The following is a 26,501-nucleotide window of genomic DNA, read 5'->3' as shown; positions in this document are numbered from 1 at the left end:
ATCTTTATCCCCTCCACATCGCCTCGGTCGGGGTCCGACCGCTTTACCTGAGGGACCCGGGCTCCTCCCGCCCTCTCGGCCGGGCCCCGGAGCTCGATGGCTCCGGCCCCGATTGCGCCGCCCTGCGAGGCGGCGGCGACGGCGCCTCCCTCCCGCCGGCCCCGGCCGCCCCCCTCCGCCCTCCCTCGGCGGGCGGAGCCGAGCCGAGCCCCGCGGGCAGCCCGCGGGAGGCAGGCGGCGGGCCCTGCGCCCAGGTACCGGCAGCGGGGCCGCGGGGCGAGCCTTCACCGCCGGGGGCTGCGGGAGGGAGAAGCGGGGCGGTGGCGGGGCGGGCCTGGCACAAACGCCGAGGGGGCGGCGGGGGCTGGGGCTGGCCGAGGCCTGCCGGTGGGAAGCTCCCCTGCAGCCTGCCGCCGGTGGGAGGCCGCCCCCGGCTGCGAGGGAGGAAGAGGAGGAGGAGGAGGAGGAAGGCTGTCAGCCTCTGGGGTCTGGGCTGGGGGGGCCGCCGCGTCGCTGCAGCTCCGGCCGGGGTTGTGAGGAGGGGCCGAGGAGGTGAGGCTGCGGGTGCGCGGGGCGGCCCTGAGGGGCTGGGCGCTGCCCCGCGGAGAGCTGCAGGGCTCGAGGGGCTGCCTCGCTCTGCTAAAAATGAGTTTAATCGAGAGCGGGTTGGGAGTAGGGCAGCGGGGTTGGAAGCTGGGCGGAATGCGGTTGCTGGCGTTTTGGGGTCTTTGGCTGTCCAGGTGGGACAACCAGCGTGTCTGCACAGCATAGCCGGCAGATAAACGCGTGTGGAGAAGTGAAACCTGTACAGGTGCACGAGTGTGGCAGTGAGGAACGAGGGAAAGAGAAACCGGCACCTTACCTTTATTTAAAGCATTGGTAAGGCTTACTGACAGAGCTGCGTGGGGAATGAGAGAGGAGGGGGCAAAAAGATGAGTTCAGCTCGGTGCTTCTAGACACGAGCTTTGATGTTTTTAGGAGTTCTAAGTCACTGTTTGTAATGTGTATTTATATAATTATATATAAGTTTGGGTTAATATTTATGAGGTTCAATGCTTGTAGCTGTCACTGTAAATTCCATCGAGCTTTTATTTTAATCTTACGTGCCAGCGATATTGTTTCCATCCTCAGTAGTAGTCGGGCTGCCTCGTGTGTGTTGGTGTCGTGCTGCATGGTGTGATTTGGGGGGGCAGAGAGTATTCTGAACTCAGGTGTGAAATAACAGTTGAGACGCGGATGACAGTATTTCTGCTTGTGTACTGAAGGAAGCTTTTTGCTTTTTTTCTTCTTTCCTTTTCCTGATGGTTTGACACAATGAAGGGAGGGGGGGAGGAGGGCAGTTTAATGTTACAATGAGTCTAGTGAGAAACTGAAAACTGTCCTTGATTCTTGAACACACGGTTGGTGATATTGCCAGTATAATACCGGAGTTATTGATTGGCTTTGTATCCCAGACTGTAAAAAACTTCATTGGTCAATGCAGGATATCATCTCTTATAAAATGAGGAACTTCCTGATGAAGCAGCAGGTTAGAAACACCTTCATACAATGATACTTTTCAGGCATGTTTGTGCTATTTAGTTCTTACCATTGCAGTTCTGGCTGTTCTTAAGGAAGCAGGACTTTAAAAAGGACATGAACTGTGTCAACGCTGCAAACTGAAAAAGCACAAAATCTCTATGCAGTTACACTTTTTTCTGAGCTGATTTGGGAGTTTTCCTTGAGGAGCGGTCATTTAAAGTATCTGGGGAATGAGCTATCGCAGTGCTGCCTGTCCGTGACTTGTGCCCTGATGGCAGCCCCTGCTCTGTCCAACACGGCTCCTGCAGAGCCTGCACCTGTGAGGGCTTCTGCTGCTCAATTTGTATGTCAGTGTATCTCCGTGCAGTGAAGGGCTAGTCATGGCACTAAATAACCTAGTACTGTGATGGCCATAATGATCTTCAGAAAAAATAATTATACTTTTCCAGGGTTTCAGGACATGTTTAGCAAAAATTTCCCGTGGTTTAATTTAGTGCCAAGCTAGACTGGATTCAGCATTAACCTGAGTGGAAAACTGGTAGCTAAAATCAACCTTTACCTACTGTAAGTCAATATAAAGGCTTAACAAAGAATTTAATATTACAAAACTTCCCTCAATGTGAGAGAAAAACATGTCAGTATATTCAGGTTGATGTATTTTAGCTGTATTCGATAAACAACATCATCTACAACATTGTCAAGAATAAAGCCATGTTCAGACGTACTGAAGTTATTTATAGGATTTGCGTCACTGTTTATGCTTTTCTGGTTTTTATGCACTTGTCTTGCTGTCGCACCGGTTTTCTAACCTGTCACTAAAGAAAACCAACACATTGTATGCGTTGTTATACTGACTGAAGTTAGTTACTGCTTTTTGGAGGTTAAGCAGTTTTGGGTGAAAATAAATCTTTTGAACTCACTCTGTCAGAGTCAACTTTGCCAGATATGATACAGGGTTTTATTTCAAACTATTAGAAGCATTTATTAATTATTTAGATGCAGTTTGCAAGGTTGCATGAAAAGTAAGTAATGTTAATGTCCTTGTAGTGGAGCAAGTTTAGCTTTTGACTTAAACTTTCAGCAATGAACCCAACTGGTGTGGGTGTAGGTGTGGGTGCTGGGGAAAGAGTGGGTCACAGAGCCTGCAGAGCTCAGGAAATGGCAGGTTTCCATTTCTCAATAAGTGAACGGAGCTCTCCTATCTTGTTTCCTGGACTGGTTCTTGTCAGGTGGAGATAGAGATTGAAGTGATTATAATAAACATGGAAGCAAATGCTAAGTACATTTTAACATGGTGAATGAGTGTTTGCCTTGTCTTCAAAATGTCTTGAATACTTTGCATTGCTAAAAGGGTGATTGTATTTCCAGGCACATTTTCCAGGGTATTTTTTTTTTCCACTCATTGTATCAAGCTTTGTCCTCAAAACTTCACAGAAATTATTCAGCATTCCCAGAAGACATTGTCTTGTCCTTTCTTTCACACTTCAGCAAATGCATATTGTGTTGTGATTCTTATCGATGTCACTGGTATGTATGAGGGTTGTGGGTGGTCACATTCCTTGTGTGAATATTTTTTGAAACAGCAAGCCCAAAACAAGGATTCTGATAAATTTCAGTTATTTTTTTACTGCATGTAAGCTTTACTGCTTATTGAGGTAGTGGGTGAGGCCTCTGAAATTTGGAAATCAAGAGCATTTGATAAGAATTTTGCTAGAGAGCCACTAGTTTGGATCTGTGCCTATGGGAGTAAACAAGTACTTTGTGTGAGCATCTTCGTTCACAAAACATCAAAACACAGCCTTTTTCTTTTGCAACATGGTTGAAAGTAGTTAAGAATCACCAAAGGTGCCGTTTGGGCTGTGTAGTATTTGTTCTTTAGCACAGTATCAAATGTGCTGTGAAAACAGGAAAATCTGCATGGAATGTGCAATGTAGGAAGATGTACTTGAATTATGACTTTAAGTACCTATGTAAATGCTGCCAAATATTCACTGATAGGATAGATACATAGTTTTCCTGGGGCAAATCGCTTCTTCCAGAAGTTACCCGGTGAGCCTGAAAGAGAGACATCTTGTTTCAGCATCTCTGATGTCGGCATCATGTTTCTAAGCTGAATAATTGCTTACAACATGACTGGCGGTTGTTCCAGTCTGAAATTTTCAGCAGTAATTAGAGGAAAAAACGGATGGTTGTGTAATGATCTGCTATATCTTTTTGCTGTTTGCCCAACTCATTGGTAAGATTCTTCATTGTTTTATTATTATTATTATTGCTATTTTGGATAATCATGTGATGCAAGGACATACATATTTTTATTTTAGAAGGAAGAAAACTTGATTTGTGAGTGGAATTGAATCCCTTCATAACACTGAGTGTGCGTTATGAGTACTCAGCTGTGAGATTTAATTTCTGGCACGCATCTTTCATGTGGTAGTGCACTTAAAATCTGATGATAATATTTACAGTTCTGCTTGATTTAAAAATCCTAAAATCTTGGGCCTCCTTTGTGGCCTAGTATTCTTTTTCTGTGTGCTCTGGGGTGTGCTTTTGAAATGTCTTTTAGCCTTTTCTTGTGAACTGCTGTTGAACGTCTCTGTTAGTCATAACTTCTGTATGCTTGGCTTCACAGTTCCTACTGCTGACCAATATAACAGGGCATTCTAAAATATCCTTGCAGAATACCTTTGCAAAATATCTTTGTCTGACATTGCAAAATATTTTGCAACGAGTGCAAGAATCCTGCTTTCTCATGGCAGGATATTAATTTTGAATGAAAAGCTATCAAGTCTGATGCCATCCACACTGATGAGACTGATGACTGCTTAATTCAAGCATGTGTGTGTGCTACAAACTAGGCTCTTGTTTCATAACCACTTTGTAGTTCTCCTGTTACAGGTATAATCGGTTGGGAGTACCAGTGCTTTTGGGGCTGAAATGCCCTCAGCTTGTTTCTGTGTTTTCTTTGAAGTTATATGAAAGCAAGCAGTGAGAGGGTGCCTGAAATTCTTAACTTTTCTTCTGTTGAGTGAGAGGACAAGAATGATTAGCCCTGCTGAACATAAAATGTGTATGGAGAGGTGAATGTGTGCTGGGGCACAGCAGGCACCTGCCATCTCTTCACGGTGGAGTGAAAACTGTAGGGCTTGTGGGCCTGGAGAAAGGCACAAAATGATGCTGAGGATGATGCTACGCAAAGGAGATTGGGTACTAACAGATCTATCTTGATACTTTAGCTTTTCTTTCTGAAGATTTGTGAGGCAGCTTCTGGGTGTTTGTCAGTAATAGTCTGTAAGTCAGTAAGTAAACTACGACAGCTCTCTCTTTCAAGTAATCATAAATATCTTTATGTAGCAGTTGGATATTCCCACTTGGGTAGTATTTTCAGCATTTAAAGCCTAACATGATATGGGCTGGGATTTTAGTTTCTGGCCCCGAAAGGATTGGGTTTATTCTTATCAAGCTATTACAATTCTATCACTGTTGGTTGTTTTGGTTAGACGATTTCTGTGTGGTGTGACTCCTAGCTAAGTTAGAGCTGAAAATAACTGCATCGCTCGTTCCCTGGGCAATCAGACCACCTTTGGAGTTACTGTGAGGTTGGTCCTGCACTCTTTGCCTTCATCACACCTCAGTGCCTGCTTATTGGCATAAAAAGTCCACTGTAACTACTGGACTTTCTCTTTGGGCCATTTTTCATTCATTAATAGCTGAATTTGGCTGGTGCATCAAGGTGGGTTTTGGCCCAGGCAGCAAAAAGAAACATCCTCTGAGGTTCGCTTGTCGGAAATAAACCTGGGGGAGTTGGGTAGAAGTTGTGTTTGTTTTGAAGACAGCCTAAACAGCTGTGTGCAAGTACTCCCGATAAGCTTAAGCATCGATTGTCTTGTCATACGGTCAGCTCGGCTGCACGGGTAACGATCATCCCATTAAACTTTTAAAACAGTGCTGCAGGAGTAAAATTGATCTGAACTGTTAATGACCATAACTAAATGTGTCAGGCTGGAAGACTCTGTTAAATACATTGGTTTGCTTGTTAGACAGATGATAATACAGTTCCCCTTCGAAGGGGGGCAAAAAACCCCAAACCATGAAGTCAGTTCAAATACCACTTGCATCGCAGTGAGGACAACTTGAAGCTCATGAGTGTGCTTCATCTGTTTTTCCAGTAGTGTGATGAATATGACACTGATAGCATAGTTGGCGCAGTGGCAGCTGGTTCTGAAAATACTGGTAATTATTACTGGTTATTTTTTACTCTTGCTCATACCATTACTCACTTGTTACTATTAGTCATTGCTGATGATAAGTAGCGGTGCGCATTTCTTAGTAGGATTGCGTCCTTCTTCTCTGCAAGATGAGTGTTAGAGACAAAAGTGAATGCATGGGTTCATGATCTTGGTTTTGTATTGGATGTAGTGCAGAATTATTATAATACCTGTGAAACAGAAAAATTTAAATTAGTAAGATGAGTTACACAGTACTTAGTTTTCTTCACTACATAATATGGGACACTAGGTCCCTATCCAAGTATTGTGCACGGATAGGTCAGGTTAGTCTGATTTCTGGTAGAGGAGAACTTGTTCTTGGCGAAGAGAGACAAGCATCTTTAACAATTTTAGGACAAATGTAAGAAATTTTAAGAAAAATTTGAACATACATGCTCAATCTGTGTGGTAGGTTCCATTACTGTTGCTGGTCTTCCTTGAAATGATGGTTTATAATTAAAAATTTATTTTTTGGGGGGAGAGGTTGGTTAGGAGTCTGTTTTATTCCAGACTCTTTTTTGTTTGTTTGTTTGTTTTTACACAGAAACAAAATATACTATGGGTTGGAAGGAAGGGGAAAAGTTCATTACGTTGTCATTACTGTTCATAATTTTTCATTTGCAGTTCATTCGTCTTAGACTTGCATGTGGAAGGAGTACTGTTGTCTGTGGACTGCTTCCCTCAGCCTTTAAAACATGAGGTCAGCTATCTCAGAACAAGCTTGATACACATAATAAATCAAGTTTGAATTTCAGATCGGTGTCTTTGTTATAACTTTGTAATGGGTGGTGACCTGTTGGCTCTCATATTTTAAAGCCAGTTGCTAAAGGGAGCTGTTCAGATGGGTCTTACACTTGTTTGGTCATCTTTTTTTTTTTCCTCCTTTTTTGAGGACTGAAAGTCCCTTTTTTCTCTTTGATGTAGTTCATTAGGATCTTTTGAAACTCGGTTGCTTTACCCTTTAATGCTTGATTTGCCCTATATTCCTTTAAATTTACAGGAAACATTCCATGTAGAGCATCTTCAAAGCTCTTGCAAGCTGTCTTCTGTCAGTCTTAAACAAAATCCTGCTTGCCAAATTGCTAGTTAGCAAATGAAAAAAAATAAATCAGTACTGAGTAGGAGCAACTTCTGCTTTGTCCAGTTCATCTTTGTGACAGTTTTGTAGCATAGTTAATGCATGAAATAAAATGAACCTAGTTCATGGCGGGGGAAATTGGGATGTTTATTTGATTTGCTCTTGTAGCACTGGTGGGAAAGTGAATCTTACTACTTTTTTTTTTTTTTAATCTAAATAAAAAAAGTATTGCATATCATACCAGCTGGGAAATGGAGATCCATGTTTTTGTTTTATCATCCATTTAGGTCTCTTTTAATTTTTGTTGATGGCATGGCATTTTATTCAATGAAACTTCACATTTATTTTTTCCAGATTTCTGTTTCAGATTGAGAAAGATCAAAATCATAACGTCAGGGGGAAAGAAGAATGCCAAGGGACTATCAAATAACTCAGCATTTTAAAACAGGTTTCGTGTGACTGTGGCTGCATCTTCACATTCATAAATTGTATTTGCCTCAGTTCACTGGTGTGTGAGGATGTTCAAGGAAGGAGCGCCAGCCCTGGCTGGTGCAGCACTCAGTCGTTCCTCGTTGTGGCCTGGCCCACCCCACGGCTTCACCTTTCTTCTAGTCAGAGCAGAGTTGCACCCGTGTTGGGTGTACGCATTGAGGTGTGAGGTTTCCTTCTGCACTTAGGTATCGCCTAGTAACATCTTGTGTGCATAACAAGGTTATATTTAGTGTGAATTAATCCCAGCTTTTCTCCACATTCTGTGCTTATTTTCTGTTTTGCATAGTCCCGTAAGAACCATGCTTTCTGCACTGTCCTCCAGTGTGATTGCAAAACCGCTGTTTTGTGGGAGAAATGTGATTGCCTACCTTCTCACCTGTGTTCTCAGAAGGCTGTATGGCTGTTTCCTTTTGGTGGTGGTGTTGCTATTCCTTTTGAGGCTGGTGTGCAGGCTTACCATTCTCTAATGGGTGTTTCAGTAGGTTTAAGATGGGCTTTTTTGAAGGGAGTGGGGAGTACACAGTTTTGTGCCTAGCTTTGTGGAAGCCAAGTTTGCTTGTTGGCCACAATGGGAGAAGTCAGGTCTGTGATCATCTGCTGCACTGGCAGAGCTCAGCTTCTGCAAAACCAAGTCTTGCATAATGAACAATCAGCCTCTGTAATTCAGAAGTGATAACAGTCTTTCCTTTGAGAAATGAGAGCATTTCTAGCTATGTTAGCAGGCATTCATTACAAGGATCGGCAACTACACTACAACATTTTTCCATAATTTAGATTATGCAAATCCTAACAAAAAAAAAAATAAAATTCAGAGTAAGTTCAGCAGAACAATACAAACTTCTATCTTTGACTGCTATTAACAGAATACTTCCTGTAAGTTGACAGCATGAGTTGTGAGCGGGAGAGTTGACAGAATATAGGCTTGTCCCAGGTGAAAGGTGCCTTAAGAGGTCTTTCTGTAACAAGACCCTAGTCCTTTGGTCTGCTGCCTGCCCTCCTGATGTTACAGCCTGGTGTGGTCTGGCCTTGCCACACTGGATGGGTGGTTAGGACAGCTCTGAGCAGTGCTGCAAACCTGCAGCTACTTTCCTTTGTGGGCTTGTTTAGCTGTTAACTTCGCTGTGCAATATCTAACGAGGGTAAACTGTTGTACGGAGAAAGAAGTAAACACTGATAATGTTAGCGATCATTGAATTTGTGCTTTAGCCATACAGCACCAGCTGTTCCCTAACTACCACTGAAGATGGAAATAATGAATGGGAAATCTTTGGCCTTTATAAATACTAGAAATAAAGACTTATAGGAATGAAGTTTAAGTCACATGTGAATTTCCAAGTAATTTGAAATTGTTTTCAATTTTCAAGACTGATTGATAAGTAATTACTTTTAAAATAGCATGCAACCTCTGTTTTGTGTCCTGCCAGACTAAATTCAAGTTAGATAAGGTTTAAAAAGAAATGTTATCTTTGAGCATGACACCACAAATATTTTCTACTATGAACTTACTTTTTTGTGTGTTTTCAAATTAGTTAGCAAAACAGAAATAGGTGGTTTCAGTAGTGAACTTAATCAAATTCTATGGTGATATAGTAGGTCTGCCAACTTCAGATGTAAAATATGATGAGTTAATATTTGTGGAGCTCCATTTCGGTGTCTTTTGGTGAGCCATTAAATAAAAATTGTCAGTATGCAAGTCTTGGAATTGTTGTTTCCTGTAGAACAGACGCTTATATCTCATGTGCTTTTCAAAGCTGATCTTTTGTTTCCTTTTCTAGGAAGGAGTTCTTGACATCCTTTAACGGAGAACCTTTTTTTTACAATGAGAAGGAATTATCTGCTAGGTAAGTCAAGGGCCAGTGTCTGACAACGATCCATGATCTTTTCAGCTGGGGGAAGAAAGCTGAATTGTAGTTTTCATTTCTGCACGCATGTTGAAACAGTTATTGGTGTAGTAGTTTGATTTAGAGGTGTACTAGGTAGTGGATGAGGAAAGAGGATGCTGTGTGACCTGCACTTGTGATTCCTGTGCTGAGCAGTCAGGAAACTCTGCTCAAATGTTCAGTGAATACATAATCCTACAGATTATGTACATTTATCTGTACTTGTTTTATAGCATGTTGCCTGTTATTTCAGGCAAATTAAAAATCGAAGTTCATTGCAGGAAAATAGATGTGCTAGTTTCCTTTGTGAGTGAATTTTGTATACAAATGTGTAGAAGGTAGTAAAGATAACCTTCTGCAGTGTCTGTGATGTAAACCTGGGTACTGAATTATTTAGCGCTGCTTTGTATTGCCCACTGACTGTTTGATAGATCATTTTACACTATAATATTGTTAATGTATAGGGAAAAATGTGTGTTCAGCAGTCTCAGTGACCTCTGGAAAGGATAATTTGTTTGGGATTTTACAATATGGTTAACATTTTAACAGAATCTCCTTGGCTATTTTTGTTTACAAAGCCTACAGAATACTGTATTTTGTAGTTTGAGGCTACGTGGCATTTAGATGGGGGAGAGGAGAAAGGTATCATTAAAGTATTTTTCATCTTGATTTGCTTCTAGCTGTTACTACCCGCAATGCAGGAATTACTAAAATAGTCTGAGATAAGTAAAAAATCTAGCAACTTCAATGGGATTTGTTCTTGAAATATCAATTTTTCACTTTCTTAAAAAGAAAAGGGGGGGAGTACTACAGTGGTTTTTTTTCTTTATACCTTGCTTGGCATTGCGAATAGATAAAGTCTTTGAATATGATGCTAACATTGGTATTTGTGGACATAATTAACATGTTCTTAGGTGTGGGTTGCTCCCACTGCTGCACTTATTTGAGATAATAAAATTCTTTGTGTTTGGGGCCAGCTGATCATTATTTTCAAGTATATGCTTGAGCATATGCTAGAAAACCTCACTTAATCCAAAGCACAGTGAATTAAAAATAGTAGTTCAGTAAGAACCCCTCTGATGTGTTATTTGAAATATTAATTTTTCCTTTCAAAAATAGTTTTTGATTATATAATTGCTGATATCTAAAAACATTTTCCTGTTTAGGTGTTCAAACTTCTGACATCAGCTATTAATGGAGAAGAAAACCTGAGTGATTAAGCCAGTTCTGGTAGTTTATTGTTGTGTTTTTATTCTGTGATTTTTGAGGAGAGATTTGAGGAAAATTTCAAGGAATGGAGTTAGCTCACAGCTTACTACTCAATGAAGAAGAGTATAACCAGCTTGGTGAATATCAAAAATCGGAGTTCATTTTTGAATGGTTACGGTTTTTGGAAAAACTTTTACCAGTGACTAGCAGAGTAAGTATAATGACACTTGAGAAGAAGAGCGTGTTATAGAGCTATTTTTCTCTGCTTGTTCCTTATTTTCTTTCAAAAAACAAACAGAAGTATTCCATTTCCTTTGCTTGATATCTTTTACTTACACATAATGAAAGTACATTCAGTGATAGCAGCAGCTTCCTCAAGCCTTCAAGTGAGAGATTTGTGCAACAAAACAAATTTGGGAAATAAGTGTTCTTTTTAAAATAAAAACCAACCATACAAAAAACTTGGGTTATTAATGCAAGGTTTTGCAACACTGTGATGAGTAAGAACAGTCATACTTCCATCTACAGTGGCACAATTATTTGATATCTCTCTAGCAAGCAGGAATTTAACATCTTTCCCTTTGTTTTTCTTTTCCTAATCAAATCATATGAGGTCAAGCCAGCTCTTCAATTGTTTGTTTCATTGTGTTGTGTATATTAAGTAGGGTATGTGAGTAGGTAAGAGTAAAACAATATAGATAATGTTATTTAAGAGCTAGATATTTTAACACAAATAATTTAAATAGAATACATTGTCAGCCTCCATCTATTTTTAAGGGGAATTTGGAAAAAAAAGTTGAGCTAAGACTAAAGTACTTGATTATTTTAAGAAATAATGCTCAACTTCTTGAAACTCTGGTAAAGTTCTTTATTACTTTAATTACCTTGAATTACCTTGTGTTGTTTTCCTTTAAAAGAAAACATAAAAGAAGCAAAAAATGGCAATTTAATTTTAGCAAAATTTAGCAATGATTCCAATTGCCATAGGGAAAATGCCCTTGAAATGCTACTAGAAAATTGTGTTCCGACAAATATTCTTATTTTTGAGATAGCTTTTCTAAGAAAAGCTATGTAGAAAGGTGCAAAGAAATGTTAATTTTTAACCAAGAATGTCATAGTATTAGAATAGTAATAATCGAAAAGTAAAGAGAATTTGCATTAATTAATCTCTTAACCTTTACATTTAACTTAAAGTTAACTGGTTGCTGATTTTATTTCCAGGCTGATATTAGGGAAAACCAGAAGAAGCTGGTTGAACAATTGACTTCTTTATTAAACAATGCACCAGGACCTCCTACTAGGCGACTAGTTGCCAAAAATTTAGCTGTACTTTATAGCACTGGAGACACTTTCTCTGTTTACCAAACAATTGAAAAATGCAATGAACTCATTCGGAGTAAAGATGATTCACCAAGTTATCTGCCTACAAAACTGTAAGTATTTTTCTTTTAACCCCAAACAATAACAACGGAGACAGATGTACATGATGAGAGAGGAGTGTTAGGGGAGTGTGTGCTCCCTCATTTCTTCCAGTTGGTCGCTACAGGCATTTTACTGTATGACACACAGAATTTGGGAGGCTCCCTGATTAAAAATCATTATTGTGGGTGTACCCAGGTAAATTTTTTTTCCTCTAGAAGTCTCTGAACTTAAGGCTGAGTACTACAAAGAGGAACTGACTTCATCTGAAACGTGAAAGCAAATTAAAATTACTAAGCATTGTAATAATTGGTCATTTAATATACACTGTCTTCAGGACAAAGTTGTGAATGGTTAAGTATTTGTGTAGCGTTTTATTTATCCCTGTATGTGTCTTCACTGGAAAGTTCTGGTTAAGTGCAACTGCGTGTTATGAATAAACTCAGGTCAGTACTTTATAACATAAATCACCTGTGAGTTCATAAACTCATAAGAGTTTAATGAAAAATGGATTTTTCATCCTTATTTAAAAGTTTATTTTCATGATTTGCATAAATACAGTGTAAAAATCAATCACATCAAAACTCATTCAAATCACATTACTTTTGAAGCATTGAACAAAATGGTAATTTGGTGGCTGATAGGACTCAGCATAGACTGAATATGTTAGAGCAAAATTTGACCTACCGAGATGTTCAGTATTTACTGCATCCACTGGAAGGAAACACCTTGAGTGATTTGAAAGCTAAGCTGAATTAATTGATTTAGGAATGTAGACATGCTAAATCTGTATACATGTGCTGTTATTTAAAACTATAAATGACCACAGCATGCTTTAAGGTAATAAGGTAAAGTAAGGATGGTTTATGGTTTTGTTGAGTGAGGAGACAGACAGCTTGCAATACATGTTGCTATATGGAGGAAACCATGCTTTACAGCAAGTCAGATAAACGCTGCTTTTTACAAAAGAGATGAAGAAAGCTTTTAATACATAGCTTATTTTAACATTAATAAAAGAAAAGAATTTACCTGACATGATAAATCTGAGTTCACTGCCACAGGATAGATAACGAAAGAAAAGATGTGGTAGTATTAAATGTTGTATATGTGCAGCAGGAACGAAAAGGATAGAAGACAGTTGGTGATCTCCATCCAGACAATTGAAAATCAGGCCAGAGAGAATAGCAGCAATGGATAACAGAGTGTGAGTGGGCAGGTGTTCTAAAAACAAGAAGAAGGCTGAGAAGAGCAATAAAGCAGATGAATACAACTCCAGGTACAAAATACAGTTATTGAGCAAATTTCTTAATCAAAGTTAAACTGGATGTAGTTAGCTATTTACAAACATTTCAGGTGTTTCTAAATGTATAAAGTTAAGCCAACAGAACAGAGGCAACATGAACTGCTCTTGCAGGATGTGAAAGCAAACCTTAAGGTACAGAAATATTATGATTAGCCTTCATGTGTGAAATACTATGTATCTTTGATTGTAGTCAAGTAAATTTAAGTTAAAGGTGGCAGCAAGGCAGAAATGACAAAGACAGAAACAAGGGAGAACCAGAGACAGAACGTAGAAAAGTAGCTAGGAGAGAAAGAGAGAAGAGGCAGTGTTCAGAATCCTGATGGACATGATTGGTGAGGAGAGTGAATGTGGAGAAAACAGCACTGGTAAAACATGACTTACTTTAAAATGGGCATGAAAAAGATTTCTTATAGTAGTAGCAGTGAGACAAAAAGCTACAGAAAAATAATTGAAACTGCAGAACTCTATTGAATAAAAGCTTTCATCTTGTGCTGTAAGTAAAGGGACTACTTGGAGTTCAGTGAGGGAAGACTTTTATTTTTTATTTTATTTTATTTTATTATTTTTTAATCTTGATTAAAGTTGTGTCTTTGCTTGCCATCTGTCCTTGTCATTTAGCATACATTCCCATGTTGTCTGGTAGCAGTCTTTGTTAGTGTATGTTGATTCACCTGGAGATTCCTTTAAGTAGATTTTCTAGTGATTTTCTTTTCCTCTCATAATTTATCATTTTTCTTCTTTAATATGGGTGGAAGATAGAAGTATTTTAGGCAGGCATGTTTAAAAGAATGTGGTGCTCATGTAAAGCAGAGTGTGATGTCAGTTCTGCATCAGGTCAGACAAATAGGTCATTTAATGTGACTACAGCTTACTATTTTACTTTAAATTACAAAGTTTTAAAAATATCCACTAGGGTTTCTTTAAATTGTCAGTATTTTAAAAGCATTTGGTTGGTTAGAAAACTTTCATAGTTGCTAGAAACATTTGTGGAAAAAAAAAAAATCAGACAACTAGAGTTACGATTCTACGAGGCAGTCAGAAGAGCTTTCTAAATTCCATGCTTCCAGCTTTCATAGCAAGTTAAATATTGATGTACAGAAATAGGTTGATTCTCATCTTTAGTTGACTAGATGATACTTGTCAACAAACATTGCCAAGTTGTTGCCAAACATTACTATTTAACGCAGATGGATCCTACCATCAGTAAATGGTGGTACTACCAACCACATGAGAGTGTTTCCAGGTCATTCCATGATGTAGTCAGGTAGTCCTGGGGATATTTCTTTTTATCTGTGTTTATTAAATATTCTATTTTTCTTACTGTGTTTTGTTGTTTTAAGGAGTTACAGTTAATATTCAATTCATTTTCCTAATTAAGAATGTGTTCAGTATGGGATTTTAAAACTGCTTATGTAACACTCGAATTCAATTGGGGCATCAGGAGAATACAGTTTTCCTGAAGGTGATCCTCTGCACTGTCACTGCATATTTAGGAAGTCTGACCAAAGAGCAGAAAGCTGAGTAAAGATACCATTTATTTTTTCCTTGTATTCATCGTAAAATTGTTTAGTTATAAATACATCAATACAAAACCAAACTGTGTGCCTTAATCATTTAAAGGAAAGCATTCTTTAATTAAGCAACTCTTTCTATTTCCTTTTTTTCCTCAAAATTTAGCACTTTTTGCTTCTGCTAAAGGAAACTCCAATAAGCACACAGAGCACGCAGACTCCAGTTGTCAAGTATTTCACCTGGAAACTAAGCTCAGCACCCGTATATAGTGAAAAGAACATGGGCTTAGACTTCTGTTTCCTCATTATGTGTTGTTATACACATATGCCAGAATTTTAAGTATTAGACCGTTTGCAGTCTACTCCTGACCATCATGTTGTAAATAAACCAATCCATGTCTACTTCTGTCAGTATCTGTTGTAGCGCAGTGACATAGACTGCAGGATGCAGGGCATTCTTTGTTAGAAATTCACTTGTAAGGCTTAAAGGCGTATATGAAAAATGTATGTCAATTGTAAAATTTATTGGAGGTTTGTATTACCATAATTTGTTATTCAAGTTATCTTCTTAGCCCCTGTATGTTCAGTTCTCCTGGAGTGTGAATGTGCGCCCCACTCAGACCACTTCTTTTTTTTTCCTTTTGATAATCTGCTTACACTTTTGGAACATTGTATTTAGTTATTTTGTTATTTGCCCATTGATTACGTTAGTCTTCTTAATCCCGTTCATCTGTTGTTGCATCCATTTTCACGCATTTTTGGATTTGCTTTTGTTTTAGTGCTGCGGTGGTATGCTTGGGCTATTTATACAAAAAATTGGGAAGAATTTTGGGAAACAGTTTTACTGACACCGTTGGGAATGTGCTTAAAGCAATGAAGAATGCAGAGGTATTGGAATGGCATGTTTAAAAATGAATGGAAAAATAATGGGATGTTTGCTGTTGGTAGATGGACCAATGAGTATGAGAAATTGCATGATACCAATGTATGAAATGGAAAGAAATGTGGAAAGTTATAGTATAAAAATGAAAGTCTAAATTCTGAAGAGTTACTAACGGATTATGACCATAAAATGATAGTGTGTAGTTATTCTCATTCTGTTTTCATGAAAGAACTTGATAATCTAGAAAATTTAGTTGCCTTTACTAATGAGAATGTTTTTGCTCCAGCTTGTACTTCATATTTCAAGTATTAAACTGCCTGTATTTTTCCACAGAATGTAGAACTTTTATGTTCACTTGGTTATAGTGCTATAGAACAAGTTTGCTCTTTAACTCATCTCAGCCTGAACAGATCTCTAACAGTAAGAAATAAATAAATAAATACAAAGGACTCAGACCATTGTTTACCTATATCAGTGATGACCATTTTTTAATTTCCAAGAAGCACAGGATTACAGAAATCTAACATTTCTTCTTTTTAATTTTTCAGTCTCAAGGTCGTTATGAAATAATGCTTAGTTTACAAAATATATTGAAGGGTTTAGGAGCTGCTGCCATCCCCTGTCATAGAGATATTTACAAAGCTGCCCGATCATGTTTGACAGATCGATCTATGGCAGTCCGCTGTGCTGCTGCAAAGGTAAAGTGTGCTAATAACTCCCTATTTAGTATGCTCCCTAAATAAAATTATGTTTTAGTGGATGACAAACAGAGCAGTAAATGCTTCGTTTGTATGTCTATATTTCTTTGACATTGTCTTGGCAGAAAAAAAAAATCAAGTATTTGTTAATGTGAAGTACCGTGCTTATTTTAGGGAGAACTCTTGTCTTGCAAGCTAAAATCTGTACTGAGTGCTTTTCCACATCAAAATGTTGACATTAAGCATTTTTATTTCCTTTTTTTTTTTTTTTTTTTTTTGTCTAGTGTCTTCTTGAACTTCAGAATGAAGCAGTATTTATGTGGAGTACAGATCTGGATAGTGTTGTGACCTTGTGTTTTAAATCCTTTGAAGGTTCCAATTATGATGTACGGTTAGCAGTTTCAAAACTTTTAGGCACAATTTTGGCTAGAGCTTTAACATCTAAGCAGACACCAGGTGAAGTATGTACTTTGTTTGCTGATTCCTCATCTGTAAACAAAATAAAATAAATAAAAAATTGATCAGAAACTCTGAAGTTCTGAAACCTAAAGTGAAATCACAATGTAAACTTCATCTGGCTCTTCATATTTGTACTTTGGTCTTTTTTTTTTTTGTAATGTTTCTTCTCATGTAGTGTTATGCTTTTATAGTTTTTTTACTTTTTATATATATATGTACACACACTCAATAGCAGTTCATGAAGTGGACAACAAGGAAAAATATTTGGTAAAACTAGTTTCCTCTGTTACAAGATTATTATTGTATGTGGAGAATTCAGTAACCTCAGGAATTTAAAGGAAAGATTAATTTTAGCACTGTAAAAGCCACTAAGATGTGAGGGAGTATCTGCCTGTCAAACAAAGGAGTTGAGGATATCTTTTCAAGCTGTTTTTCCAAAATCGTCAATGCTATATCTGGATTGTATAGTACTACAAACATGATCTGAAGCAGAAATGACCATGCAGTTCTGTTAATAGAGCTTGTAACAGTTTTGGCTGACAGACTGAAACATCCTGGCACAAAGTGAAAAGATCTCAAATATTTGTCATTCAAACTGGAAGTTTTTAGTCCAGTCTTAGGAGCCCAAAACTAAATACAGAACTGTAATCTAAGTGAAACATAACGTGATGCAGAGTTCATGTGAGTGTGATTCTGCTTTTAAAGGCATCAATACAGTAAGCACCAAATGACAAAATTTTGTCATTAAGTCCTATTTGGGGCTTAAAGGCTGTGTACAACCATTAGAGACTCTAAAGTCTTGATTTCTAAAGGTGTTTTTCTAAAAATCTTTTGGGAGAGAATTATGATGTTACAGAGAACAATTATCTCTTGTATTTTACCATTAGAAATAGAAAAAAATCTCTGACCTCTATATAGACTTTTTTTCTTTACTCTCTGTAAGCGATGTAGTTACATAACAGTAATGTAGCACTTCAGTAATACAAGAAGCTCGCCCAACTGTTTAATTGGTTATTTTTAGTATGGAAGCACTAGGTTAAAACAAGTTAGAGCTAAGTGAGGCTGAAGCTGGGTTGGAGCTCAAGTGAGCTGGGAGAGAAGAGGAGGGAGCAAGACATGAGGAAGTGCTTAGTTATGAAATTTCTGGTTTTGTATCTGATAACCTATTGGTGCTGGTTTTTGTTGTTGTTTTTGAGATATTAGCTTAAGTCCTCTCATTCTTTTTCTCATCCAAATACTTGAAAAACAATGAAAAATGTAGTGAAAAATTTAGGTCACTTAGTTTGTATACTGTGAGGTAATTGTGTGAAGTTGGCATGCGCAAGTCTCAGGATAGGTTTTATATAAACTTTCAGGAAATAACATAATAGGAAATAAATACTTTTCTAGAACATTGTAAAAGTACTTCATTAATCTCATTATTTTGGAGAGTTTGTTTTATACTAAGGTGAGAAGGTTTTTGTTTCTAAAAGAACCAGTTGCTATATCCATATCTGGCTAAGCACAGCAGAAAGGTAATCTGCCCTGTCTGAGGTCTGGAATTGAGTCATCTTCAGTAGTAAGGTATCCAAAAGTTCGAGCTTTCATGGAGCTTAGGGTGGTAGGCATTGGCTGTGCAGACAGGGGAGGCTTAGATCTAATGGTAGATACTGAGGGAGGTACATCTGTGTGTGTGTGTGTGTATATATAAATATATAATTATTATATATGCATGTATTGTGTTTCAATAATATTTGACTTTGGTTGTGGAAACTGGTGCTTTTATTTTTTCCTAAAATGATTGGAGCTGAAGTTTTCCTTCTGAAATATATGTAAACTTTACAGAACTGTTCCTCTAAACATTTACATCTCTCTTTTAGCATCCACCAAGCATAACTTCCGCAGGATCTCTTTGGAAGAAGTGATGGAGCTTTTAGGAACTGGATTTCTGCGTGGAAGTAGTGGCTTCCTACGAGCCAGTGGTGATATGTTGAAAGGGACCAGCTCAGTCAGCAGAGATGTTAGAGTTGGAGTCACTCAGGTTTGTATTACATTATTTATAATGTGATGAGATTGCCAAATGTTCCTCTAACAACTGTTTTACTTTCATATATTTCTTATGTCATCTGGTTTGTTTCTGTGACAAAATGTATATAATTTACAATTAGGATTTACATCTTCAGTTAGGTCTGAAAGAAAAAGAAATCTGGTGTTGCTTATTGTTTATCTAATGGTTTGAAAATTTCAAAATGAAGTATGTAACACTAATTAAATCTTAAAGAGATAAAAATTCCAATTAAGTGATATAAATAAGTATTTTAAATATTTATTTATTTTTTTTTAGATTTAAACTGTTAAACCTTATGCCTAAAAATTAGAGGAGGAAGTTAAGAGAATTCCAAGTTATTTCAACTTGGAATGATTTCCTTCTCTATGCAAACATTCTTAGTCCCCTTCTGAAAGAATGTGTTTGCTTTGAATAATAAGTGCTTGAAAAGTAGGGGAAGCAGAATGTAGTGACAAAAAGCAAGTATCTGCTGATTGGTTTGTTGTGTTCCGGGGATAGAATCTTATTAACTGAGAAAGGCTGAAGTTTTTACCAGTGCGTGCTGGTAAAAACAATGTAATTTTTTTTTTTTTTTTCAGATAAAATGTGCTTGGCCTCTTGCAGTAAATGTATGCTTAATGTGTGTTTAAACAGCATATATATGTGAAAACCTAGATATTCAAATGTTAAACCTGTGAATCAAGACTAAAGGTCATGCTGAACATAAACGTATCGAACAGTAGTGATTGTTTTAATGCTACAGTCCCCACAGGCATATGATATGTGTGCCCTTTGCCAGTAAGGGGATTTTTAATTGCCTTTTTACTTCTGCAGTGCAAAAATCATTTGTAAATTAGCTTGAATTAGTGATATAAGTTGCCAGACTTAGCATTGAGGCAGCTAGAAGGTGCTTGCAAATTGTCTTCTACGTGCAGCTCATACTGGGTGGGAACATTAACTTCTGGCAGAATGACAGAAATGCTGGGGAAAAAAATAATATATTGTCAGCTATTTGCCTAGAAAATGCATGCCAGACTCCTAGGGTATTCTACGTACACAGTGGTTTATTAGTTTTCCAGGAATAGGTGTTTGATTTCAGTGTTTTGACTACTTGCAGTGGTGGTTTTTTTTGAAAAAGATTATCTTCTTTTTTCATGCACTTCTGTTAGTACAATAGTATTGGTGCTACACTGTAACTTTACCATCACAGTTTGATCAGCGTGATGTTTCTATCAGAAAAATTTGAAATTGTGTGTATACCAATGCCTGTAAGTAGAAAATGCTTGCATTTATAAAATGTATTAATTGTTATGTGAATTACAGCTTGTTATAAATTAAAAAAAAATAAGAAAAATACTGAAGATGACTTTTTACATATGTAAGAAGACTTTGTATTGTTCAAATATGCAGGCAGGTTCAAGATGTAGTTCAAGATGTAGCCATGGCAGAATGACTCTTCACAAGTCTATTGTGTTAAATTCTTCAGTTTTCAAATCTGTAAAACAGGGGTAATGTACTGGTGCATTATTAAGCCTAAGTAGTATTTGTCAAGAGCTATTAGATGCTAGATGCGAACAGGATCATCTAGTACAGTTTCTCCATCTATAGTGCTTCACTTTATTTTACATGAATCATGTAGTTGTTAGTGTTAGGCATGAGACAAAGTATGTATGAGGTAAACACAGAAGTTTGTTGATGGGGTAGTATTTGTGAACTGTGTTATAAGGACTTCTGTATGTTCATTTGCATATTCTCATTTTATGTTACTTGCTTTTCTTGGTGGTAGCACATTAATTCATTAAAAAATTCCAACACATGCCCATGGCAGAGAATTGTAAAGGAGTGTATTATGTGGCAAAAGAAATGGTCTTGTGGTGATTAGATTTGTGAAGTGACTCTGCATTCTTTCCCTTTGTTGTGACATCCATACTCTTTTTATGGTACCTTCATTGCAAGGCAAACAATTAAAATTCATTGAGATGAAGAGCAGTACTTGGGGGCTGCGAATAGTCCCTAATTCCAAGTCTGTAATAACAAAATTCTCTCAGGGTTATGGGTTATAGTATTGTAACATAGTAGTTCTTAAAATGCATTCATACATTAAATTTGTGTTCCACGTGCAGAATGTTAAATAGCTGGAAGCTGTTGTTCAGTGAGACCAAACACAATGTTTTACATAACAAGTGCCTGTGCAGAGTAAACTGCCATTTCTCACACCCTGGAATTAAATAAAATGGGCAAGCACTGTGAATTAACTTACAGTCAAACTAAGCTGCAATATTGCTAGCACAGTTTTGAGAGTAATTTAAATTATATAAACAGATAAAAAATGTGCAGCTACATGCAGGTGAGAACGTGCATGATTTATGGACATGTATAAGTCATCTCAGTTCAGTGACGTTATACTTCTGGCAATGTGCAGAGATAAAAATGATGATGTATGTGGGATAGCTGACAGAAGTTTTCCAGATGACAATGCTCTGAAATATGGCTTCTTTTCAAATCTTTTCCAGGCATATGTGGTATTTGCCTCTGCATTAGGAGGACAATGGCTTGAAAGGAACTTCTCTGCCTTCCTTTCCCATATTTTAGATCTTGTTTCTCAGTCTCACCCTAAGGCTATTCAGAGTCAGATGGATGCTATCGGCTGTCGCCGCTGCGTTTCGTTTATCCTTCGAGCTACAGTAGGAGGCCTTCTTGGGGAAAAAGCTCAAATTGCAGCTGCCAAGGAGATTTGTCAGGCCATCTGGAAACTGAAGAAAGTTGTGGGTATGGGTCTAACAAGATTATCCATTTGGGCTCCTGTTTTTTTTTTTTTTTTTTTTTTTAATTTAAATGATTGTCCAATTTCCTAATCCAGACGGCAGAAACAAACTATATAGTGCTGGCTTATTACCACACTAATGTAGAGGGCTTTTGATGGGGTACTTTTTTATTGGTTCGTGTGTGTTTGTGCATGCGTGTAAATGAAAGCGTAAACATTAAAAAAAAATACTTTTTCCCTGGCAAAATCACTTGACTCAATTACAAACGTAATAATATAATAAAAAACGTATTGTAAAATAAGTGAAACTAGCAGTTACAATATATCTAGCAAGATTCTGCTTTCCTGTTCAGTAAAGGTGGCACTACTGATGGTTTGTTATGACAAAATAAGCATTTCTCCTGGAGAAAACAGATTTTTTGCACGTTAAGGTCTTGTACAAGGCTTCCAAACTGCTGATCTCCCACCATCATCCACCTTGGGGTGGGGAGAGAAAAAGAATGCTATACAGTTGCATATTGTATCCTAGATAAATATCTAAATGTTAAGTGTCTAAACTGACATCATTTATATCTCAGATGAACATATAAAAATAATAAACACCAGAAAACAATTTTTTAAATTTAATTTTTCTCTATTTTTCCCTTTATTATTCTCTCTCTCTCCCCTCCGTTGTACGTCTTTACATGTTCACTCGTGCTCTTTCTGTCTTTTCTTCCTGTTACTTTTTCATACTATATAGTAAAATCTATCAGGTTATATCCATTCCTTTTCAAACCATGACCTTTTCAAGTTATCTTCAGGAAGGCTGAGAATAGTGTGCTGTTGCAAATCATGTTCAAATCAGCAATTTTTTTTGTTTCCATTTTGTCTACCCCGCTGCCCTCACAGATGTGTTACACTACCCATTTGAGTAATAGAAATGTATTGGTCTCAGTGAAAGTAAACCTGTATAAAACCAGGTTGGTCAGTGATAAAAATGCTAATGATAGAAGCTCAATTAGTAATACAGACAAATTACCATATCAAATTCCGTTATCCTATCTCTTTGTTTCATTTGTGGTAGCAATTTCATGGGGTTCTTCATGTATTGTTATCAGATGCTGCAATAAGTGACAGTAACTTGGAGACACGAATTACGAACGCAGATGTAACAGCAAGTCAGCACGTACTTGTGTGCGCACTTCAGGAACTTGGAAGTCTCATCCATGGTTTAGGAACTACAGCAGCACCGTTACTACAAGATTCCAGTACAGGTATATGCCCTGAATTATTCATGTACCAGAGTACAAAATATATTCCCTTGTTCGCTGATCTTCTCTGATTGCTTATGGCTAGACTGTTAATTCTTAACAATCTGTTGGGATCCTTCTTGTGGCATTGGCTATATCAACCTTTCTTCTGGCATGCAGACTCCTTAATGGGACCTCCTTAATTCTGTCCTTTTCTGCTTTCTTCTACTAAGCGAAAAAGAAAGGGCAAGTTGACTTACTGCATGCCATATGAAATCTTCAGGCATTACCTTAAGAGAATTATATCATCTTCTGCCTGTACTAGTACACTAAATAAAATTAAAAAAAAAAAGAAAAAAGAAAAAAGAAAAAAAAAAAAGATCAGTATCAAAATAAACTTCATTAAGGGTTGTATTTACACTGCACTATTTAGATCAAGCTGAGTGTCTTCATCTACCTTAATTGTTTTATTTTAGCTGCACTGAGAGTGTTTTTTTGTTTTATTTTGTTTGTTTTATTTTCTGGGTAGGTTCGTGTGGACATCTGTTTTCACTGCTTGGATATCTGATTGCTTGAGAATACTTACAGACATTTTATATTCATGTTGATGAACAATGACATCATATTTTAGGTTTTGGTGTTTTTCTTCATCCTATTTTCATTTGGGGTAACTTGTCATCAAATTTAAATGCTACAATACTTAAAAAAAAAAAAAAAAAAAAAAAAAGTAGTTCATAATAAAAATTGATAGTACTTTTAAAAGAAAAGTACAGAAATTAGATGCTAGCTTGTTCACCAGTTTCCTGTATGTGTTTTTTGCTGGTTAACATCATCTTAGGCACCACCTGCTTGCCAACTTCTTAAAGGTGTTTATGCATTGTATTTTTCAGGAGTTCTGGAAGCAGTAATTTCTGTCATCCTTCATCCCAGCATTTCAGTTAGACTAACAGCAGCATGGTGTTTACGCTGTATTGCAGTAGCATTGCCCTCCTATGTGTCCCTACTCTTGGATCGTTGCATTGAACGTCTGAGTGCATTGAAGTCTTCCCCGGAAGCAGTAACTGGCTACAGTTTTGCTGTTGCTGCTTTGTTGGGTGCAGTAAAACACTGTCCTTTAGGAATTCCACATGGAAAAGGGAAGGTATGGTCTGAATACTTTACTTCTAGACAGTTATTTGATGTCTTTTGTCGCAGTATTTGCATGTATTCTTTATCACATGACCATAAAAAACGAGATAATGTTGTGACATCTTCTTTCCTCGAGAAGGGGATTTCAAATAAACAAGTGCTTTTCTCAAATGTGTCAGGATTTAGAATTTTTTGGGAAACATCATTAGTGACTTTATTAACCATTCAGACTCATTTTTTTTTTCTAATGGGGAAGTTTTTTATGTACCACTACCTGTTTTGGGATAGAGTTTGTGAGGACTTAAATTTAACATCCTAAAGAAAGGTTTACTTAGCGAAACCATTTTCGAGTAGAGTTAAGTTTTTCAGAATTTCAAACTATACTATTCCCAGCAACATTACAGCTTCTGTAATGCTGGGCCAGTTTGGCTTAAATTAGAAAGCTGACATTTTGTCGCTTTCCCACAAGCTTCACAGCAGTGTTAATGGTGAGAAAATGCTAGACTGGTGAACTGCTGAAATATGTCAAGCTTTGCCAAATGAAGAGATTTTTCTTTTCATAAAAATGATAAATAAAGAAGTATAGATAAAAATCTACTGCACGCTGTGATGTTAGAAATAAATGTCCTGAGAAGAAATCCACTCAACCACAGATTGTGCCAAAGCAGTAGGATATACTGTGCTTTGAAGTTTTCTGGGTATCTTGGTAGAGAAATGCCGGTTGGAAGAAGCTGTTACCATCTCAATGAGCACTTCATCTATAGGGTTATTCCAAGTTGGAAAAAACATAGTGCAAAACGAATAGCAGTACATTCTCTGCAAAATGTAGAAACTTACCTTCTCCCTTACGTCCATTGGCTGTGAAAAGGATTTTTTCAGAAGAGGCGCGCCTTGTCAAAAGGATTGTGGGTTTTGATGTTATCACATCACTGTAAAATGAAAGGAGTGCTTTAGGATATTAGCAAAAATCACCCTTACCAGTGATTCAGGGCCACCTTTTCACTGTTACTGAGCACTAGCAGTTCGACTTCACTCCTCAACAGACATTACTAGGTTCAGTTCTCATTCAATTTACCAAATGCTGATGGAATAATTCATGTTGTTAAGGGGAAAAAAAGTTCTTAGCTTTTAAAAACTGTTTCTGATGATTGTCTCTAAGACCACGGGGAGAGAACAAAATGACTGTTGTTTGGCTAGTTGTATAGAAAAGGGCCATTCAAATACTATACACCTAAACAGAGCTAAAATATCTATTTGACTGAGAAACTTAATTCTTTACAAAGATTTCTTTTAGAGTAATAGAATAGGATGAAATAGGGCCAGGAGGAGGTATGGGAGGGCAAAGAAAAGTGTGGGAGAAACACTGTATTCTGTACTAAGCTGGCAGGGGGGAGAACAGAAGAGTTGACAAAAGCCCTTTTCCATTCTTTCCTAGGAACACTGCCAGTTTCCCAACTAACTCCTCTTCTGAGGAACTGAAAGAGACCAGTGTTAAACAGAGCAGTTCTGAAAAGGAAATATCAAGTGTAGACAGTATTGACCTGGACAGAAGCTGTTTTATATTAATACTTTTTCCTTTGAGAGTGTGGTTAGAGTTGCAGGTGGAACCTATTCAAAGCAAGACAATAAGTAGTGGTTTTATATGTAACATTCCATACTAGTGTGTGTACTTCAAAAAATCTTTTGAAAATAAAACATTTCTACTAGTACATGGATAGAAAAATTGTCAGAAATGATTCAGTGAAATCCTTTCTAGGATGTTTATCAGGTACTTAGAATATACCAAGTAGTTTTTAAATTTTAGAATCAAATACTTTAAACCTTAATCAGAAATCTATCGAAATGAATTTATTCATTTGCAAACAACTGATAGTATTATGGAATTCTGAAAATACTTTACAGTCTATTAATGTTTAATGAAGTTTTCTAAGGTCACAAACTTGAAATTTTCTTGAAGCTAACTCTCGTGCAAACTTTCATGGTTTTGGAAGTGTGCAAAGAAATTATGTAAGGATGTTGTCTTCACTAAGGCTTGTCATGATATTGTTGATAATGGCACTTACTTGTAATGGTAATTTGCAAGCAATTTGTTGTTGCAATCAATTGTAATATGATACGAAAAAAAATACTTTTGAACAGTTAAGAAATCTGTATGTGAAACACAATGTCAAGCCAGCGATTTGGAGAATGCTCTTAAAAGTTTTATTCATCTGTGGCCATTGTCCAATTTGCACCCTCTATGTTCTTCCCTGTAAATTCTAGGTAGTTTGTGCTTTGGTAGCAAGTGAAGATCGTCACTTCGCATGTAGCACATCAGTAGACACATGCAATTATTGTGGAGAAGATCAGACAGGATTGAATTATGCCTTAGCATACACTTTGAACTTGCTTATTTAATCATACTATTTGTTGATTTCTCAACTGTCAATGAGAATTGTAGGATTTATGCTAAAAAAAGGATAAAAAGATCTTTTACTCCTCTTGAGACTTCTGAGCTGTAATTGATAGGTCTTATGGTATCCTTTTTCTATATAATGGTATAAATAGAGTATCAGAACTCACAGTAATATGTACAGTAAGGATTAAAGAGAATTATCAGCTCTCCTTTTACTATTGGTAAAAGGAGAAGAAGC

General features: G+C 37.3%; 1 protein-coding gene across 10 annotated transcripts in view; it reads left to right on the top strand.

Moving 5' to 3' along the window:
* The first annotated feature begins 202 nt into the window (after positions 1-202).
* HEATR5A (HEAT repeat containing 5A) overlaps positions 203-26,501 on the top strand; it is a 62,631-nt gene continuing 36,332 nt past the window's right edge. For 6 of the 10 annotated variants that reach the window (XM_082761843.1, XM_082761842.1, XM_082761841.1 and 3 more), the window contains exons 1-11: positions 203-254; positions 9,132-9,197; positions 10,403-10,656; positions 11,667-11,878; positions 15,458-15,566; positions 16,110-16,259; positions 16,544-16,715; positions 18,578-18,738; positions 21,258-21,513; positions 22,609-22,764; positions 23,631-23,881. In XM_082761843.1, coding sequence (XP_082617969.1) covers positions 10,531-10,656; positions 11,667-11,878; positions 15,458-15,566; positions 16,110-16,259; positions 16,544-16,715; positions 18,578-18,738; positions 21,258-21,513; positions 22,609-22,764; positions 23,631-23,881 — 1,593 coding nt within the window. In that variant the 5' untranslated portion in view covers positions 203-254; positions 9,132-9,197; positions 10,403-10,530. Of the gene's footprint in view, positions 255-9,131; positions 9,198-10,402; positions 10,657-11,666; positions 11,879-12,977; positions 13,141-15,457; positions 15,567-16,109; positions 16,260-16,543; positions 16,721-18,577; positions 18,739-21,257; positions 21,514-22,608; positions 22,765-23,630; positions 23,882-26,501 lie in introns of those variants that run through there. The other 4 variants (XM_082761844.1, XM_082761845.1, XM_082761846.1 and 1 more) reach the window with 4 other exon arrangements.

The sequence above is a fragment of the Aythya marila genome, assembly GCF_965140915.1.
Source record: "Aythya marila genome assembly, chromosome: 5".
NCBI classification, from domain to species: domain Eukaryota; kingdom Metazoa; phylum Chordata; class Aves; order Anseriformes; family Anatidae; genus Aythya; species Aythya marila.
The sequence above is the reverse complement of the archived record's forward strand: the minus strand, read 5'-3'. Positions and strand labels throughout refer to the sequence as shown.